Raw genomic sequence first — 20,066 nt, forward strand, 5'->3', positions numbered from 1 at the left:
TACCTTCAATCTCAAGAGAAATTAATGAATGATTATGCATTTACAGTGAATTTCTGTAGTGGCATACTCAAACTATATCCCTCAAGGGTCTTAAAAAAAAAAATGGTACAATACCATATTTAGAGTGACATAGTCTTGACTTCCTGGCAAGTATTTTGCCAAAGTTTAAGAGATACTATAAAATTATTTCACACTTGAGTTATCAGACTACAAGTTTAAAGATCCATTTTGCTGGAGATTGCATTCTAGGTATTTTCTCTTTCCATATGTCACATTTTAAGAATTAACTCTTCCAGTTTTTGGGGTTTTTTTTTTTTTCACACCTTTATTCCTTAGCAGATTTCAGAACACTTTTGAATTTGCTAAAGATATGCACTAAATTTGGCAAGACCCTTATAAATTTGGAGGTGGAGGGAAGAGATTGCATTTTGTTACCTTATACAAAAATTAGAGATTATTAGGAAAAGTTCACAGAACATTTATGTTATGTGAAGTACCAACCAGTGCTCCAGCTGCATAAAGCATTGCCTGATCATTTAAGAAGTCTTTCTTTGCTGTATGGTAACAGCTATATGCAAGTTCATAGTGTTGCACCAAAAAGCACAAGTCTGCCATTTTCCGGATTTGAAGCTCTGGTGCTTCTGGTGGATACCTATAAACACAAATATTTAAATTCAAAGTCATAATTATAATAAATAGAGCAAAACATGCTCTATAAAGTCATCACCTGTCATCTTAATTTCTATTCACAAAGTATAAATAAAAACCACACTGCCTCATCTGTACCCAAAAAACAGCTAAGAAAAGTGAAGCTGCTTCCTTTCTGCACATGTAAGTTGTAACTAATGTTCCAGTAACATTCAAAGCAAGCATTCCTCTTAGCCAAGAAATACTGAAAAAGAAATATGGCTATCACTGAAACTGCTCAATAAGATTAACTGTTAGAGCAAAAGAGTTATATGAAAAGAAAGAAAAATAAGATTTTTTACTTCACCTAGCTGTAGATATTTCTCCCCATTTCTCTTGAAGAAAAAAAAACATTAAAAACTATGCTTTATACCAAAAAAATGGGCAAGTTCCTGTCCTCTGCAAGCATCAGCCTAACTTTGGTTAGTCCAATATACATGAATCACTTCAGTGAAGATGAAATACATTTTCATAAACACTTGTTAGTCAAACTTTGCAGGAAGCCAGCCATGCTTAGAAGTTCAACACAGAAAGCTGAAGTCAACCACATTTTGATTATGAATCCAAAGACACACAACATACAAATTTAGAACCATACGTAAGTGTCAGGGACATTAACTCTGGCTAAGTAATGTCCAAGAACTATTTAGACTTCTACAGTTAAGGTAAGACAGTTGAAGAGAATGCTTTTCATTATTATACATCCTCATTCATAGATAGAAGTTACAAAGCATACAGAATTAATATTCTGGTAAAATTTAAAAACTGGTTTTAGTGTAAGATACAGGTGCAAAAAGTATGAAATCCCCCTTAATTTAGCTCTCACACTTGCAAAAGCAATATCCTTAACTGTAGTAAATTACATAGTTACACAAACTAAAACACCTATGCATGGTGTTTAGTTTAAATAAGAAAAACCTTGTACTAATTTTAAAAAATCCCTTGCAGCAGACTATAGCTTCTTTTTATTAGTATTACTCAAAAATGTAAATTCTTTGTAACTTAAAAAGCTTCACTATAAATGTAGCAGGAAGACGGCTCTGTACACAGTTTATTTTATCCCCTTTTTCTTGAAGTTCTGCTACTCCTTTATTGTACACATTTAGGCATAGTACTTTTCATTATTTCTCCAATTAAAGTCTTTTACAATATTGGTGATTTAGTTCACTTTGCAGAATGCCATCAAATAAACACAGGCTTCCCCTACCCCCCAAAAAAAGAGGTACATTTTCGGTTTAGATCTGAAGGTAAGGGCTGAAATTACTTACAGCAAACCAGAAGTATTCTTCAGTTCATTTATACTTTTCTCTGGAACCTTGCTGCCACTAAACCATTTTTTAGTAGCAGAAAACAGCGATCGACTCAAGCCCTTCCTGGATATTAACTGTAAAAAGACACTGAATTAGAGCACTACATTGCAAGAGATGTACTAAAACAAGTTAAACTCAAAAACACAAGTTTCATTAAGGCTTCTTAAATTCTGTTTTTTCCATAAAACGGAACAATAAAATAACCAAGAGCACATTCCTTGAGAATGAATCACTGACGCCGAGACAGAAGTTGCTATTCATATATTTATTCTACTTCAGATAACTGCGGTTCAGTATTGTTGCTGTAAACTGCAGACATCTCAATCCTAAAAACTGAAACATTTGATATATGTTTGAAATCTAACAGAATATCTAATTTCTAAAATCTAAAATAAGTTCATACTTCAAGAGAGAACATTCTCGCTGTCACTACCCACATAAAATATTACCACATTGTGAACACTGATTTCAAGTGTCAAGTGTACTAGTCATACCTGCAAAGCAAGGTTACACAATTTCATTCTTTTAGATAATTTCCACTAATAAGGAAACTTCCACAGGGAATTACCATTCATAAGATCCAAGGCAAACTACATCTCTTTTCAAGGATAATTTTGCAGTTGTAACATTATGCTTTTCTTACCACAACCAGAAACGTATTACTACATTCCTAATGGTAAGGCTGCTTGCTACACTTTATGTATGCACTTTTTTTCATGTTTCTTCATAAAATTTTCCAAGCTAAACATGATCAGCACATACAAAGTCACAAATGTCAATTCAGGGAGAGACTGTTCCTTACAGCGTATGATACTTAATATCAAAACCCCTTAGATACTTAAAACTATAAACTGAATGGACAGTTCAGTCAAAATAGAGTTCAGATCACTGATATATGGGTCCAAGTCTAATGCTAAATACAGTAATTTGATGGATTGTCTAACGTTACTACAATCTCTCCAGCTGTTTAAGACCATAGAGAAGTGAAGAACCTATAAAAGAAAGGATTTTACTGTGATGGAAATTACTTGAATTCATGTCCTGTACTAAACATGGACTTGATATTAACTACTACATTTCCAAAAAATCCTAGTTTGAGAGAAAGCTATTCTCAGCAAAAACTGCTGAGATCAAACCAGACTTGCATGATTTAGTGTGTCCACGCATTTCCCCCCCATCAAGAAGTAGCAATTTAAGTATTCAGCTTCTTGCAGACAATTATTGATGAAAACACATTTCTCAACTTTAGTTATGCACTCTAATGTTGAAACACAGAAAGTACATTTTGCTTCCTGTGCCAGAATTGTCCAAAAGCATAAAAACATTAAGATTTTAGGAGCAAGAACAGATATCCCTGATAACAGTTCAGACAGGCTTTCACCACGAAGCCACCTTGCACTGAGGCTCTGTTGATACAAATTGGGGTTTGTTTTCTTTTAAAAGACAAATTGAGCAAAAATGATAGCTTCAGTTATTTCTCTTAAATTTACTTTAGTTTTCAATAGGATCATTGAATTATTAGATACATAAAGAAGTAGTAATTTGAAAACCAATTTTTGGATACCTGGATTTCTACCCCAACTGTTCTTTCTTATTATGGCACATTTAAGAGTAAACTGACCTGATCATTAAGTTGCCGAATTGTCTTCTCTATATGTGGCAAAAGTCCCCTAAATGTGAATTCCTGTATGAACTGTCTAATTCGATCGTGATCTGTGAGTGTTAAACAAGCACCATGAGGCGTTCCAGAACTTGATTTCTTTGAATCTTGTAATGATGCAGTAGCCTTCATGTAATCAGTGCTATCCAAACTGCCACTGAGATGATCCAGTTGAAGGGGGTGAGTCTTAAAGTTATTTGACAGGCCATCTATTGAAAGATTGAAACAAAAACCCCAGTAAGTATAAAGTTAATTAAACATTTTTGGTTTCAAATGTCATTTTTATTAAAGTTCTCCTTACTCAGAACTCTATTAAACAAAGCTATTCACCAATTATTTTGCACTACAGATCAACGCTGAGCGGACAGCAGTAAAGCACTACCTGACATCCCTCCTGACATTCTTCAGAAGGCTCGGGAAATCTCAGGAACTACAACATGGCTAAGCACGTATATTTTTGGTTCTTGAGTACAGTGCAAAGTATCCCCAAGTATGCTGACTAGTATCAACAACAGTGAAGGAAAACTTAAAATCATAACATCAAATATTCATGAAAAGTTGGAAAAGCAGCAATTTCTACAATGGCTCCATTGGATCCATTCACTCTTTGCTGTTTATGTTTTCAGGTTAAAAAAACCAAACTCATGTTCCGTGCCCTTCTGAGCAATCATGACATAAAACAACCTCCTCTGAAGTCCTCTCAGTTCAGTGAGAAGGACTAGCTAGCTATCCAAACTAGACCAAGAAACCATTTTGCTCTAATACTTACTTCTCTTACATAGAAAATAAATAATAAATAGGAGAATTGTCTTGCTTTATCTGGCCCTACCTACCACTGCGCAAAGCTGAACTGTGAAAGTAAATCCTTGATGGATTTTACTCAGGAAATGTAAAGCTTGGTATGTCAAGTTCACACACCAGCAGACTACATCTGGGCTGTAAAGCCCTAGAAACATGCTTCGTTATGCAACCACAAGCTCTCCTACATGCACCGGGTCTCCTCATGCCTTTCAAGTCAAGTATGAAGAGTCTGGACCAAGTCAGGCCAGACAGTGTGGAGTACCTCCACTTCTTCCCTATTTGATGATGCTTCTCATCTGAATCCTACACAGCTGCCTTAATTTTTAAAAGGCCATGCATTAATTTGCACTCAATTTCATTTACTGTCCTCTGTCATCCACAAGCTCAACTGACAGGCGAGTTCTTCCAGACAACTTACAAATTAAGTCACTACTCCATTATTTTCAGATTTAAAACCAAAACAAGGACAAAAACCCCATCTCAGCTTCCAAGCTACAGAGTACACTAACCAGAACTTTTATTATGATGAAAATTAACCATTTAATGCCACATTATTTTCTACTGTCAGAGTTTGCAGACAATATGCTTAATCTTTCAGAAGATGTGCCAAATACATCAATAGCTATCTCATTAAAGATACATCTACCTATTACCAACAATCCAGTAGATCAGCGCCACAGCATTTTTTTTGTGGACATCGGGTTACATTACCTTTGAGCATTTAGAAAATTATTACTTTGACTTTCCTTACAAATCACTCAAGTGATTAATGTCCAAGACATGAGAGCTGTATAAATGCTACTATATCAATGTTTTGTTAGAAGTTATAAAAATACCTTTAATTTCACTGTCTAAGCCATCTGATACCAAGTTATCAGTATTCTTGCTTGAAATGACAGTATAAGGATAATCTTCATAGCAATCCTACCAGAAAAAAAAAATAGTAAGAATTTTAAGAATACTACAGCACACACAAAAATCAGTGAACAGTATTTGTTAACTTCAATAACAGTCAACTGAATTAAGAAAGCATGTTTGTTTGTATATATTCATTTCTTAGGTAGTTTGTGAGGCTTTAAGAACCTGTCCTATTGCAAAGATGAAAGTTATATTCACCAAATGAAGGAAGTATCTTCTGGCTTTCTCAAGTAGCTTCACTGTCAACTAAAGCAAGCAACTCCAACTCTTACTCAGCAATGCTTGCAGCAGTGAAAATAGGCTCCCTAAAGCAATTCCTAAACAAGTTCATACAAAAAAAAAAATATCATCTATGTTGGACAGTTGACAAGGGACAGAAAAAAAAAAAGACATCTAATTAGTTTATAGTAGAACACTATTTACTGGTCCACTTAGCTTACAGAATGAGATGTTTTGACTTCCCAATGTCAGCTAGATTTAGTAAATAACTATGATTCCACAAACAAACCCTTTTATTCAGAGGCAATTAAAACTGCAGGTCAGTCAAAATCAAACTCAAAAAGGAATATTTTTTTGTCCTGGAGTCAAGAATACAGACATTTATGGCAAACTGAACTCAAAGGTCTGAGCTAACACATACTATCATTTGCCATCTTCGCAGATGACAGACCAGACTGGACTGCAAGAAGTTAGCAGAAAAACCACACATTCCGCCATAAAACGCACCCACACTGTCTAGTGAAGTACGGAAGAGCTGGCAAAAACCCCAAATTTTAGGAGTGAAGAAAATTAATCAAAATGGAGGTAGGAAGTTACTATGAACAGAACATTTCTGAGGTGACTTGCTCTTGTCAGTGCATAAACCACAAGTTATTATTTCAGTGCTCCCGTGAGTTTATTTCACATAGTCTAGTATTTTAGTGCTCCTTATTGTCTATTTCAGTAGTAGATGACAGGTCTGATTGAGGATTCATCTTATGCCCTTACATAGCTATATTAGCCTATACTGTAGAAACACACACATAATACTAAGGGAAAATTTAACACAACTACACTGGGCTTTCATATACACCTTATAAATTGCTTTTAGAATAGTACAATACCTGGTTCTGGATAGTGTTTTTCTGAAGGTACTGACTCCAAGGATCTGGTATCTGTTCATCTGTTCCTCTATTAGACACACGAGAATTTATCTTCAGCAAATAGCAACCCTGAGTTCCGTACCTCTGCTTCATTTCTTCATAAATGGAGTCAGCTCTGAAAAAATAAAACATTTACCCTGTCTTGACGTCAAATTCTTTATATCAATTCTATTCTGTGTACTGCAACAAGCTATTTTAGACTATTATCCATAAGGATTAAAAGTAAAATTCTCCTATGTTAAAAGCAGTCCTTTACACAAGAGTGAAACTAAGAATCTTTGAGAATTAGTTCAGCAAGCTACCAGAGAAAGCATGTATCTCAAGAAACCAGGACTGATTCTTTTTTTATATGAACAAGTAGTAGATCTAAAAAAAAATACTTAAGGAGATCTGCCTTGATAATAGCATACTAGTTAATGAATCCTGTTGTATGTTTCATCTCAACGGAATTTATAAAAGTAAACATTTCAAAGCATTCATCATGTAAGTTCACTGAAGGCAGAATACCCACCTTTGTTCTTCTCCTGTGCTTACATCATGCAGTAACACATAGTATTTGAGCGTGTTTGGTATAAACCACTTGGGATATAAGTATTCACTACTATGCTGAATTCGATGTTGTTCTTGAGACAGTTTCAGAAATTGTTCCACAGGCTCGGGTTCACTAGAAGAAACTACAAGCATACCTAAACTCATGTTAAGGACATTTACCACAAGAACCCAAGAAGAACTACCAATCATATAATGAAACAAGAAGTACATAAAATAAAGTTTAAGCCTGTAAATCACACTACCACACAAATATGTGCAATTAGAATCTGGCCTTAGTCTCAAAAAAAACCCACTATTTAAACAGTCATTTAACTAACATCTGTAACATGAGATGGAACAGGAGTTTGCTCCAATTCTAACACTGAATCCAAGTTTAAGCCAATACATAATTGCTAATAGTTCATTTACGATTTCTGATACAGACCAATTGTTCACATATGAAACATATAATTGAAACTCAACCGCAGTGTACTTTAGTTTTCAACTTCCAAGGAGAGTTGGGGCTTTAAGGTATCACTTGAGCAACAATGACAGACAGTGTTCATAAACATAGCAACATCTGAGCAAAAAGCAGAAATATTCCAATTTTAACCTCAATGCAACTACACAATCATTAATAAGGAACATCCTGCTCTGGTACTTCTATACACCAAATCAAACACATTAACTCAGAGAAGCCAGAAAGCAAGTTGTACTTTAAATGTTACTAAAATTCAGAAGTCAAAGGCCAGAATCAATATTCTGAAAAGTTAATTATGTACAAATGGTTCTCTAATGGCTACTAACATTCTTGCTCCACCATACTGAAATGATAAAGTACAGCAAAGAGTTAGCAACAGAGTAGGTGTTATGAAACCTGAAACAGTATCATTATTGTAAAACTAAACACCAGCTACATCATGAAACAGTGCATATTTTTATTTTCACTGTAGAGAAGCAAATCGGGCCTAAGTTTTGATTTTTAAAAAAGCGAAAGCAGTTTCGGCATCTTTCCAGACTTCTTTCTGTCCAAAATAGCTCAAAGTTCACCAGTTTTCCAGAACACCCTCCACAACCTCCCCCTTCCATCTGCTAGAAAAAGCTATAAAAAGCAGCAGGTACATCCCAAACACACAAGCTTCTGTTGTCCATAAAGGACAGTCAACATACCTAAAGAGGCACAGCAGACAGTGTTTTAGGATGAGGAAGTTTAGTGTACAGGTATTAGCTCACAGTTCAGTTTGACACATAAACAAAGTGTGATTTAAAAACATAAAACACACTAGTCAAAGTAAACCCCAACTCCCTTATGAAATTAAGTCTGTAAAGTTAGACATTGAAAAAAATATGTACTTCAAATCATAATGGCAAAAAGTTGTTGCAAAATTTCAAAGTCTCCTAAGTTACATTTCTGCAGCTAGCTTTAACAGCCTTCACTGGAGAGGTCTGTAACACTCAAAGGATACATGCAACATAGTGGTTTAAGAATTCATGATCTGATGCAGGCATGGACTGAAGAAAGCACTCTCTGTAAGACTCAAACCAAGGAGTAGTAGCTGAAATATACAATAAGATAGGATGAATTAGAATATTCAGCAAAACTTCTGTTTACTCATTTATGAAAAGGAAATGTGAAAGACTACACCTAGAAGTGAAACTTGCAAACTCTGACAAGGTTTGCATGGCAGGGAAAAAAGGGAACAGTCTAAGGAGAAAGCATCTAAAATAGACAAAGTGGAAGAAACAGTAACACTTTGAATCAAATCCCATGAGACCAAATAGTATCTTAAGTACCAACTTGCTCAATATTGCAGACTCACATGTATGCAGTCCTTGGTAACTATTCTTTACCACCTCCCTTCAAAAAAGCCACACATGCTTGGAAAAGAAAAAAATTTTTCTATCAGTCACTGAATTTGCCTTAGCTATGGATGTAAGAATTGATTCAGAAGCAAAATTAATTTTTGAGTATGCAGAGGAACCAAGGATTACCAAAACCCTATCCTGCCAGTGTCTAAAGCTTCTTGCAAATGTTGTGACTTGGCTTGACAGTAGTCCCCTTCCTCTGTGCTGCTAAAATAAACAGCCCAGCTTTCAGCTGGCAAAGGAAAGATCCAGGAAGCTCAGAGCACAGATCTGAGTTGTGCACTCAATGTGCTTTATAATGTTAACATGCCACGTTCAAATGCCCTTTTATAATAGGGATTTCATTTTTCTAAGAGTTACAAATCAAGGGAAACCAAGTATGTCAGGGTCATCCAAAGAACATATGAACTTAAAGATCTTGTCTGTTTCATTCCACTTCAACTATCAATCAAGCAGTAAAGTATTACGTCTTCTTTCAAGCCTGTTTTATGCCATCTCAGTTCTGCAACTCCTTCCCTTCAGTGGGAAACAGACACAAGAGCAAAATCAGTCCACTTCCAATAACCTGATTTTACACTGAAGCTAGAATCCAGTGTAAACTCACCTGCAAACTAGAAAATAACTAGTACAGAGAAAATGCATTAATATAAATACCTTCAGGATTTCTTTGTATGGTCCCAAGAAGACACATTCTTTGATTTAACTCATAAGAATTTCTTATGCTTTGTAAACCTCCCCCCTGCCCCCAAACCCATCACCTCAATTTCTTAGCTGACTTTAGGAAATTGAGTTTCATTTTTATGTCAGAATTATCTTCTAATGCATTGTTAATGCATTTTGTTTAATCCTGCATTGTCAGGCCATCTTACACCAGCTTCATCCACACAGAAGTCAGATAGTCACGCTTCATAACTGAACTCAGGCTAGCAGTCAAAACATCTCTCAAAAGATCAACAGGAGACAATCTTCTAGCTTTTGATTATAGCCCTTCCAGCAACTGCTCTCCAAGCACTCATCTAGAGTATAAAAAGGTCTTGGCTTTACTATGTCCTACACGTAAATATGCCAATTATTATGGAAAACATAGCTTGTTATTAAAAACAAACCATGAGAAAGTGACTTGCATATTTTTCACAAGTATAAAAAAGCCTTATAGTAACTCAGGTTCAAACCAAACAATGCTGAACTACTTAAGGCAGAAATTTCAACATTTGAGTTTCAAGCTGGTTTCAGTTTTCCATTTCTGTTTTACAGCTGAACCATGGCAAAAAAAAAAGTTTTAAAATCTGACACAACTACAAATAGGGAAGTACTACCATGTTGGGGAATAGGCGCTCCATCCCCTCCCACTTCTCATTCAGGCTGTTAAGAACCTTGGAAGTGGCTACAAAGGTAACTGGATTCTCTCTACACCACCACAACATGCATTAACGTATCCATTCAAGAGCATTTACAGAGCTGTAATAATTTATCATAGATACTTATAATAAACATGCAGCACATTCAAAACAAAATCAGCATTTTAAAGTATTTTCACAGATGTAACATTTTATAACACATTATAACAGTGCATAGCAACACTGTCATTTAAGTACACAGACCTGTGTTTTTCATTTTTCCAGTAATATCTTTCGATTATACTGAGTAAGTAGAACTGAAGTTTATGGAAACTTGTTAGTGCACTCAGAAATCATTAAGAAAAAAGCTGGTAAGTAATATTTGTACATAACAGCTTAAGAATGAGAAGGGTGTTTTATACTGTTTAGCTACCTGACTGACCAACATGAGTTTCACAGATACCGGTGCCCTAGCACAATCAGAAATAAAGGCATTTAGCAGCATCTGAACAGACACGGTTAAAAGGAAGCTATTACTAACAAAAAGCATAAACTTTGTTAATATCTAGACTTAAAACCATTGAAATCTGGCTCTTATAGACCACAACATAGAGCTTTACTCTAGGTTGAGAGGTCAGTAACCAAGTTGTTTTGGTAGCAGTCTTATAAATTAGGTTAAAATATATTAAATCTATATATTTTTTTTTTCCTTTAAGAGAAACACACTCCAGAAAGCATGTCAATATAGCACAGGCATATGTGTTCTAAGTACAGTCAGCACTTCAGTTCCATTTTGAAAAGCGCTATTATTCCCTGAGAAGCAAGTTCTCTAACGAAGCAGAAGGTATTTACATCTTAAATACAGAACAGTGACAATATACAGTTCCATAGGATCAAACAAGACAGTGTTTTTACAGCATCAGGTTATTTCCCGCCACCACTCTGCACTTACTGGGTGTATGGAAAGACCAAATGATTTAGATTAACAGGAGTAGAAATGTGACTAAAAGAAAAATTAAACAACCACCACCGACAATTTTTCATTTGGGGGGGGAAAAAAAATGAAGGAACACACATCTACGCCAAGAAAAGTGCTAAACAGTTGTAGCAGATGGTAAGGAAAGGTGGATGGGGCACATGGAAAGGAATAAAGGGCAATTTGGCAAATTGGCACCAACCACAAAAAAATACCTGAATAAAACGTGGATGTGTTCAGTTCCATCAGTGTCTCTTTCCAATTACTGTACCAAGGAACACTAGCTTTAACTGAGCGATCTGATAGAAAAAACATGATATTATTATACTAAAAAGGGTCAGGTGCAAACACACTATTGGCTTTTATGCTCTGGTAGCATGAAGTATAAAATCTATACCATGCAGGCCCATGAGGGACTGAAGACATTTGATTCCAGCTAACCATAATCATGAACATTTCAGGCTCCTCAACATTTGACAGTGTACTTTAAACAGAATTCAATATTCCTTTCTGGTTCAGTCTAAATTCTGGACTTGAATAGAAATGGAAATCTATAATGGAGTAGAGAATTAAATTATACTTAGATTTTTTTTTTTTCTAGTCGGATAATACTGTAAATGTAAGACACTAATTTCTGAGATTCCTCAGCCTGTGGTACTACAGTTAAAGTAACTGAAGATGTTAGCTGCTGGAAGTAGTTGCCCCAACATTTTCCCTTACCTCCATCATATTCCTGCATTGATGCATGCCAACATTAGCACCATGAAGCCCTGAATAAACACAGCCAGGGAAGTGATGCAAATGAAAACTTATTTGAAAGAGGCAAAAAAATTTAAGTCTTTAGTGGAATCACTTTTTCTCACTCTCCACATGCACCGGTACATGGGAGAAGCAGGCATGACTGAACATAAGCATCCTTACAGCAATCAACCAGGTCTCAGTACAAGATGATGGAACTATGAGACTATTAAACAAGTGTAAAAAAGAAGGATTGCAAACAACTATATCAATTCACCATAGCAGTTACAAAACTTTCCTAAAACAGAGAAGAGGATCATGATCCCAGTGCTAGAAACACTCATGAGTTTCTTAATGTTTGTGTCTTCTCTCAAAACAGACTGCACTTGATCATCATTAAAGAAGTAAGCTTTAATATTGTTATCCTAGAAAACTAATTCACCAAAAGAAAAAAAGCAAATTAAAACACACATTAGAGTATTTCACATTTCCATGCCAACAAAGTGGAGGAAAAAAAAAAAAAGTTTATCGGTAAATACCCATAACTTTCTGAGTAGAAAAGGAACTCAAGCAGAAAAGCTAGGGACTTCCTCGGATCCTGTTACACTGTAGGAGGACACAAGTTTCATCATCAAGAACACTGCTAGTGTTTTGTGTTAAAGCCCTAAAACGGGGTACCACAAAACTACAAAGTTGTTACATATGTCCTTCTGTATGATCTTAAACAGCTTCTACATCTCTTCTTCTGCCAAATAAGCATATAGCCAATCTGAATGGAAATAAACCTAATCACTGAGAGACAGAAGACTGTCAAGTGTGGTAATTTATACATCTGAGGCTCCAGCAGCAAATAAGGAAAACAAAAGGAGAGTTATTAGCTTCTACAACTACAAAGCATGACTTGATATAGCCACTACTTTTTTTTCCTTTCTCCAAGTACCTTGCCTCTAAACTGAGATCATTCAACATGTTATTGAGAAGCCTCTTCACTGAAAACATTCTGCTTTCTCAGGGCTTTCCAATTCCGAGAATTGAAGCAAATTTTCCCTCAAGAAAAATTCACAAAAATATGGCAATTCACCAATTTCACAGATAAATGAGGGCATGAAAACTGAAAAAGGGTGTCGTTTCCAACAGCTCTCAACAATTACAATTTCCAGGATCAAGTCTTTTCCTTTGCTATCAGTATTTCACATCAAGTGAGGATGTGGCTTATAAATCAGGTATCAGAGACATACAATTATGCAATTTCATTATTGACAAAAAAAATCCACATACTACAACATCAGTTACTAATCCTCATGAAATTTCACCAGTCTCTTGCTATAGCAGAGCCAAATACCTCACTGCATGCTGAACTTTAAGTTTAATTAAAAAACCTCGTGTTTAAATAGGGCAATGCATACATGCTTTGAATTAAGTATGTATCAAAGGCTTTAACGGATTAGGGTCTTAATTGGAAGGAGTCTAATCTCAGCTCTCAAAATCAGGTCTCATTTAGTATTCACAATGCCTTATTCCTTGGACATCTGAAAAAGCATTTTCACAATATTCTAGCCATTCTGACAGTGAAATACAAGGCAGTGAGTTTTATGGCAAAAAAAATAATACAAGGAATCACACCTTTCCTCAAAACCTTTTTTCCTCAAACTTTTTATTACAACTCTATGCATTAAGCAAGAAGTGAAAAGAAAACCAAGAGAAGCCCAGAGGACTAGCTTCAACATAAAGCTATACATTAGTACCAACATTATAAATGTTCTGAATATTTATTCATCCAAGTGTAACCAGTCAGTACATAAGTTTCATTACAAGAAAGCCTCTCCCATCTGATGAGCTATTAACACAACCAAATAATCTTTTCTACATTAAAATATGATTTAACACTAGGTCAGAAGCATTACAACATTAGGAAACATTAAGAATTATTAATAAAGTTCAACCACTCTTTTACCATTATATAAAACCAGAACTATTTGATAAATCTGAAGTTTCAGTAAAAACAATTACTCAAAACCAATCAACTCGGAGAAATTTCAATACATGCCATGAAGTTGAAATCAAGCTTAGAAATCTTACAGTAAATTCCAGTTTAAGTTACAAAAAATACAATATTGTTACATACCACTAATGTTGAGATCATAATCTCCAGCTGTGATCACATTAGCGACTAGTCCTTCAGCAGGCTGACTGACAGACACAACATCATTCAAAAGTTTTCGAATGGCACCAGGTTGAGGTGGGTGAGTAATAATGTTGTTGACAGCAATCTTCAAATTCTTAATTATGTGAAGCTGATTATTAGGATCTCTCATGTGAACTGAAAAAGAAAAAATCTTTGTTGAGGAGTATAACAGTTAAAATAGCTATCATAAGTTACTATTTCTCCAACAGATTTTTCTTTTAAGATCACTTTCTTCACTAAACCTCTCCATCATCAATTTTAGATCACAGTCCATAATACCCGAGTATCGAAAGCAGAATGGAGAGAAGGCAAGAACAAAAAAATTACTTTATGTTCAACATTAGGCTCATCTAGGCAGACTGATGAAAACATGGCATAGGATCTTATCTTATTATCTTTGTTACTCAGAGTAACAAAGTACTCAAAATCCACAAATACTCAAAATCCCTACACTGCTGCACCACCTCCCTTGTGGAATGTACTCAACTTGCACAGAAAGACTATAGTAACCACGCATGGATTTCACATAGCAGCTAACGTTCAAAGGAGTCACCAGTTTTCAAGAAAACCCCAGTACATAACATCATTCAAGAAATTTGACAGGAATATCATAGTATTAGGTCATTCAAAATGAACATATCCCTTCACTTTTAATACTACAGTATGATTATCTTACATTTGGGGGTTTGGTTGGTTTTGGCTTTTAAAAAAATAAATTATTTTAGAACTCCCCTGTTCTCCAAACAGTATCACACAACTGATTTATCTTTAAAAAAGGAAGTTAATTTCTTGAGTGACAAACTTTTGGTGAGAATTAATTGATTACAAATACAGTCAATGCTAGTAATACCAGCATTCCTGATTCACTTTTAAATGCTTGTTTAAAAAACAGAAAGTCTTATGAGTAATAAATACTGATTTCAGAATTATGCATGAGAGTTTTTCCTGACAAACAGTGGATTACTGCATGCAGCCTCAAAAAAAATGCCAACAAAGCAGTGAAAGTGTCCATGGATGTAGGGTTTATGACAGAACTACAAACAGCTGGCAAAAAAGAAATAGATTCATTATTAAAACGAGCCTTTAGAAGGGTAATACCAGCCTTATGTTATTAACACACAGTAACTTATGCTGATTTGTCTTAGTTTTACTCATCCAAATACTATTTTCCTCCCATTAAATCCAACTTCTCCAAGAAAGTCATCAGACAGAAACCACCACCAAAGAAAGAGTCCCGAGCCCATGCAACGGGGTCAATATCAAGCCTAAAGAACAAAGCAGCAGCACAGCACAGCAAGATGATTAATGAACAGTATTATTTAACTGAAAGTTAAAGTTGAAATTCCATATAAATGGCAGTTTTACATAGGGTGCCTTTATTTTCTATATGCTTTAAGAAATATCACAGTCAAGTTTCACTTTTTTCTTTCACCATATGTTATTGCTTTTATTCCTTAAGTCCCTGCTTTTGATTTGCTTTCGTTGTTTTGTTGTTTTACAAAAAAGTCTCAGTCTCCTGAAGAATAATTATCCAAAAAAAAAAAAAAAGATTAATCAGGAGAAAACTAAAGGGTTTTTTACACTTGTGTACTGGCCCATCTTTCTACTTAAGGTCTACTTTTGTGATCTTCTCACTAAAGTCTGAAGGGAATGCAATCTCTTTTGTATCTTACAAAGTTACATTTTACCATAAGCAATGATTTGACTTTCACATGACTCATAAATGCAGAGATCCATTTGTAGTATCTTTGTGAAAATTGTTCCCTCAAGGCACCTCTTTTTGAAAAGTATTAATGACATTTTCAACAGACATTACAATTATGGGTCCACTCTTGATTTTTCATTTTGTTTTCCCTGTTTCAAACCACAAACACAACCACACAAGCCAGACAGTAAGTGCAGACAGGATGCATTGAGTATGGCTACCTAAGACACCCGGTGTTACCACGTGCTTCATAGTATATATAGCCCTCTGCTCCCTTACAGGTCACTTTCATAAATCACTGTATTATAAAGGGCAGCACAAAGGACAATTCTTGTTGTACCCTTTGTCGCAACTAACCACAAAATTCACACCGTGACAGTCTGAAACTTAGTCATTGGTCCCCTCCTGGACAGCATCCCACGCCTTTTCTATAATTTAAGATTGAACAGGTTCATCATAAGATGGTATCAACACAGAGGAGAGCAATCGTGCTGGCTAAACTTAATGCACTTCTATCAGAAAACTGAAGGAGGGGAGGTGGTTTTTTTCATCTTATCAAAGTAAACTATCAACCCTACTGCCACATGGTTACTGAAAAGATCAAATGTAAATTCGGAGGGACAAACGACTAGTTGTCTTTACCAGTGCAGCTATAACACTAAAACTCATCCTTGCTCTCTCTCCTTAAAATATAACAGCCATAATAATGAAGAGCAAGCACATTTCCATACAGGACCTACATGACATTTCTGGTATATGGGTAATGCTAAGAACTGACATAAAAGACATAACTTGGAACCCCACAACACTCTCGCCTTAATATCCAATTCAAAATTTCTAGTGTTACACATTTCCTTCATGTGTTGATAAGATCATTTCAGAAAGTATTTTGTCAAAAGTGGAAGTAGTAACACATATTAGAACAAGATCTTTCATCAGAAGTCGAAAATACTCAGATGTTGACTAAAATACTTGTGAACAAGGAATTCATAACATTAAACTAAGCTTATCAAATGCAGTGTTCCCATTATACCTCCTTACTTCCATCACATACTTAAGGCAGAAGTTGATAAGTATATTAATACTCATTAGTGCAGAAATACCACCACCCCCACACTATATCATGTATGTTTCTGGTGTTCTACCTGAAATTAGATAGAATTTGGTCTCAGACTGAGCAACCACAGGAAACGTGGTTTAAGACTAGTTGAGGAATCAAGCAGTGGTCTGGGCCTTTCACATCTCTATTAATGTGTGAAAGATGATACATACACACTAAAAAGCTTGGCTTAGTTTCTGTGTATCAAAACGGCTCTGCATGTAAATCAAGAGATTCACTTTGTAACTGCACTGCTTTTCTAAGTGAGAACACTAATAAACATGCAGCCTACAGCAGGCTCATGAACTATGTAAATCCTAAACCTCAAGAAAAAAAATCTATATTGTAAAAGAACCAGTGACTGAGGTCTTTAAATTATGAGAGCACCCAGGAAGGAATGCATGTACTTTGCAGAAGTACAAGAGACAGATTATTTCTAAAGAGATTAAATACTAACCTACCCAATTTCACATCACAAATTAAAACAACACTCCTGTCTTTACTTAGTGGATAATAAAAAAGGACAGCATTTCACATACCCTTAAGAGAAACCATGTTTAAAAGTGAAGACATTGCTTCATAAGCAATCATAAGCAGTGAAACACAGTTGTGGAAGCATGTGAATGTACACACATTCTGCTGTACCATGATCAGATTACTAATCATACTTCTCTTCCTCTTAATTAGACATGAAAAGCACCATGGAAAAATTTTACTGGTAAGTCTGGCCAAACTATTAAGGTAGAGCAATTTAAGAATTCATCCTTTGTTTCCAGATTCTGTTCACAGAATACAGTTAACAGTGTCACTATGCAACAATATTTGTGCAGACTCCAACAAGCATGATTCCCTGTCAGAGCTCCACAAACTCTGGAGCTAGAGAAATTCCTTACCATTATACAAGCTCACAAGAAATTCTATTGCACTGAACTACACCACAAGAAGTTTCATATAGCATGCAGTAACGTTTTTTCCATGAAGTTAGAAGAGGAAGTCACACTTGGGTGTGAAGAACTGAAGCCAGGCTTGCAGCCTCTTAAACCAGAATGCACGGAGAGCAGTGCAGCAACAAAACCCACTGTATCAACCTTCAGTTTCTTAGTTCTCTGACCCCCGGTTCAGGTTCTGAACGGGATGGTTCAGACTGTCGAAGTTCGACAGTCTACACAGAACAGCAAGGATGCCCTTTCTCAAAGATTCATCACAACAGTCACCTTTGCAAAATTAGTAATGAAAACTATATGATGGGGATTTAGATGCAGTTCATGAGGGTGTTGGTTCATTTATACTATTACATGACAGCTTGCAAAAGACCAATTACAGAAACATTAAAAATTACTACGAAATCCTGAAAATGAAGCAGAGTAGCTTTCCTTCACAAGTTTTTAGAAGGTGGCAGAAAGTCGTCAGTATCAGTCTCTGAAGTAATAAGCTCAAAGTCTTACGTTCTATCAGGGGAGGGAGTCTAACCTTTAGCCATAACTAACTCCTTTATTAAAAGGGGGTAAAGACTAGTTCGGTTATATGCATCAACATACTACTGAGATCTTCATTAACAGGCATTTACTGAGGATGCTTCAGGTTTGCAAGATCCCTGTTACAATAGCTGAAACAAAAATAGTTACAACTTAGCAACAACAGAATTAAGTATTCTTCACAGTGAATGCTTCTTTTTGAATAGCTTGACTGGTTTTGTTTGCTAGATGCATTTTGAAAGCCTTTCACCAAAGGTCCTAAAGGAGATATTTAAATAACTTAAAGCCAAGGATTCCACATTTATTATTTTTATCTCTGCACAGTTCTCACATAGCTCATGACTGTCGCTAAAGAAAGGGAAAAACATTCGTAAACAGGTTATAGTTAGTAAGTTATTAAGACTTGACATAGAACTAAGGCAATTTTTTTAACACATACTATCTTTTAAGTGGGTGTCATTTTTTAAGCAGCAATGAGAAAATCTAACTCCTAATCTAAGCGTCCTTTCTTGCACTGTTTCCTCAACACATGATACGAAGAGGCTAAAGTCTGGGCTAAGTTGCTGTCAGAAAACAAATCTGACAAATGTCACTGCATTGCTATTCTGACCAGCAGCTATATTTCAGCTGCTGTCCAGCATACTATTCTGATGAACAGTAGTTTAGAAAGCACAGTTTAGTTAAACTAAGAAAAAAAATCCAGATAGAAAGTTAAAGCATTACAGTCAAAGAATCCTACTATTTCTCTTCCGTGGTCAATTTCCAGTTTTGCTGCTACTTTACACGGTCAGTTCACCTATGCCACATAACCAGCTCAATTCCCACCTTCTCTTTGCACAGGCCTTACAGAAATATCAACAAAAAGGTACATACATATAAGAGAAAATGAAGACATAACTGAAATGACAATTAATGTTTCTGAAATGCCAACTATACTTTCAACGACTGAGTACTTTACTAACAGCCTTACCACAAGTGTGAAATCCAAGATCTATGGCAAGAGTCAAGTGCAAGTATTAGCCAGTAAAGCCGTTTTAAAGAAAGAAAAAAAATCCCTTTGGAAGAGTTAGATTTACAGACGCCTTTCTCTTTAGCCGTGTGCTCTGTGATGTCTCCAGGCGAAGCCCAACTTCCAAGATTCCACAGAGTAAGAGAAATCGAAAAAATTTAAACAGACTTAACAGCCACCCGGGGCAGCCCCGGCAAGCGCCGCAAAGCCTCTGTCACCGCTCCAGGTAGCACCCGACCGAGTGGCCGCCGCTACGGCCCCGGGGAAGGGGTCTCGCCTCCCGTCTGCTCTCGGCTCACCCTCGCCGGGCAGTAGGGCTGAGGAGACGCGGCGAGGACCGCTCCGGCGGGCCGGGCGGGAGCCCTCAGCCTCCGGGAGAAGGGAGCGGCGCCGCCTTCCCCGCCCCGCGTAAACAAGCCGCGCTCCCCGCTCCGCTCCCGGCACCGACCTTCCGAGGTGAGACGGCAGAAGGGCTTCACCAGCTCGGCGAAGCTCAGGCTGTTCTTGCGGGTGAGCCTCTCCGCCTCGTCGCTGCAAAGCGCGGCCACCAAGGGCACGAACGAGTCCTGGATGAACTCCTGCACCGACTGCACGCACTGGGCCATCGCCGCCGCCGCCCGGGGGGCC

The 20,066-nt window shown here is 36.5% G+C and overlaps 1 protein-coding gene across 7 annotated transcripts in view; it reads right to left on the reverse strand.

The window, feature by feature from the left end:
• TRAPPC8 (trafficking protein particle complex 8) overlaps positions 1-20,060 on the reverse strand; it is a 54,632-nt gene extending 34,572 nt beyond the window's left edge. For 4 of the 7 annotated variants that reach the window (XM_026842015.1, XM_026842013.1, XM_026842014.1 and 1 more), the window contains exons 1-10: positions 19,888-20,060; positions 14,092-14,286; positions 11,444-11,527; positions 8,516-8,605; positions 7,030-7,204; positions 6,480-6,633; positions 5,295-5,382; positions 3,619-3,866; positions 1,956-2,071; positions 502-652 (exon numbers count right to left, since the gene is read on the reverse strand). In XM_026842015.1, the coding sequence (XP_026697816.1) occupies positions 502-652; positions 1,956-2,071; positions 3,619-3,866; positions 5,295-5,382; positions 6,480-6,633; positions 7,030-7,204; positions 8,516-8,605; positions 11,444-11,527; positions 14,092-14,286; positions 19,888-20,044 (1,458 nt within the window). In that variant the 5' untranslated portion in view covers positions 20,045-20,060. The remainder of the gene's footprint in view (positions 1-501; positions 653-1,955; positions 2,072-3,618; positions 3,867-5,294; positions 5,383-6,479; positions 6,634-7,029; positions 7,205-8,515; positions 8,606-11,443; positions 11,528-14,091; positions 14,287-19,887) is intronic. The other 3 variants (XM_026842018.1, XM_026842017.1, XM_026842016.1) reach the window with 1 other exon arrangement.
• Positions 20,061-20,066: the final 6 nt, after the last annotated feature.

This window comes from Athene cunicularia (assembly GCF_003259725.1).
Source record: "Athene cunicularia isolate RWA chromosome 2 unlocalized genomic scaffold, athCun1 chr2_part1, whole genome shotgun sequence".
NCBI lineage: Eukaryota > Metazoa > Chordata > Aves > Strigiformes > Strigidae > Athene > Athene cunicularia.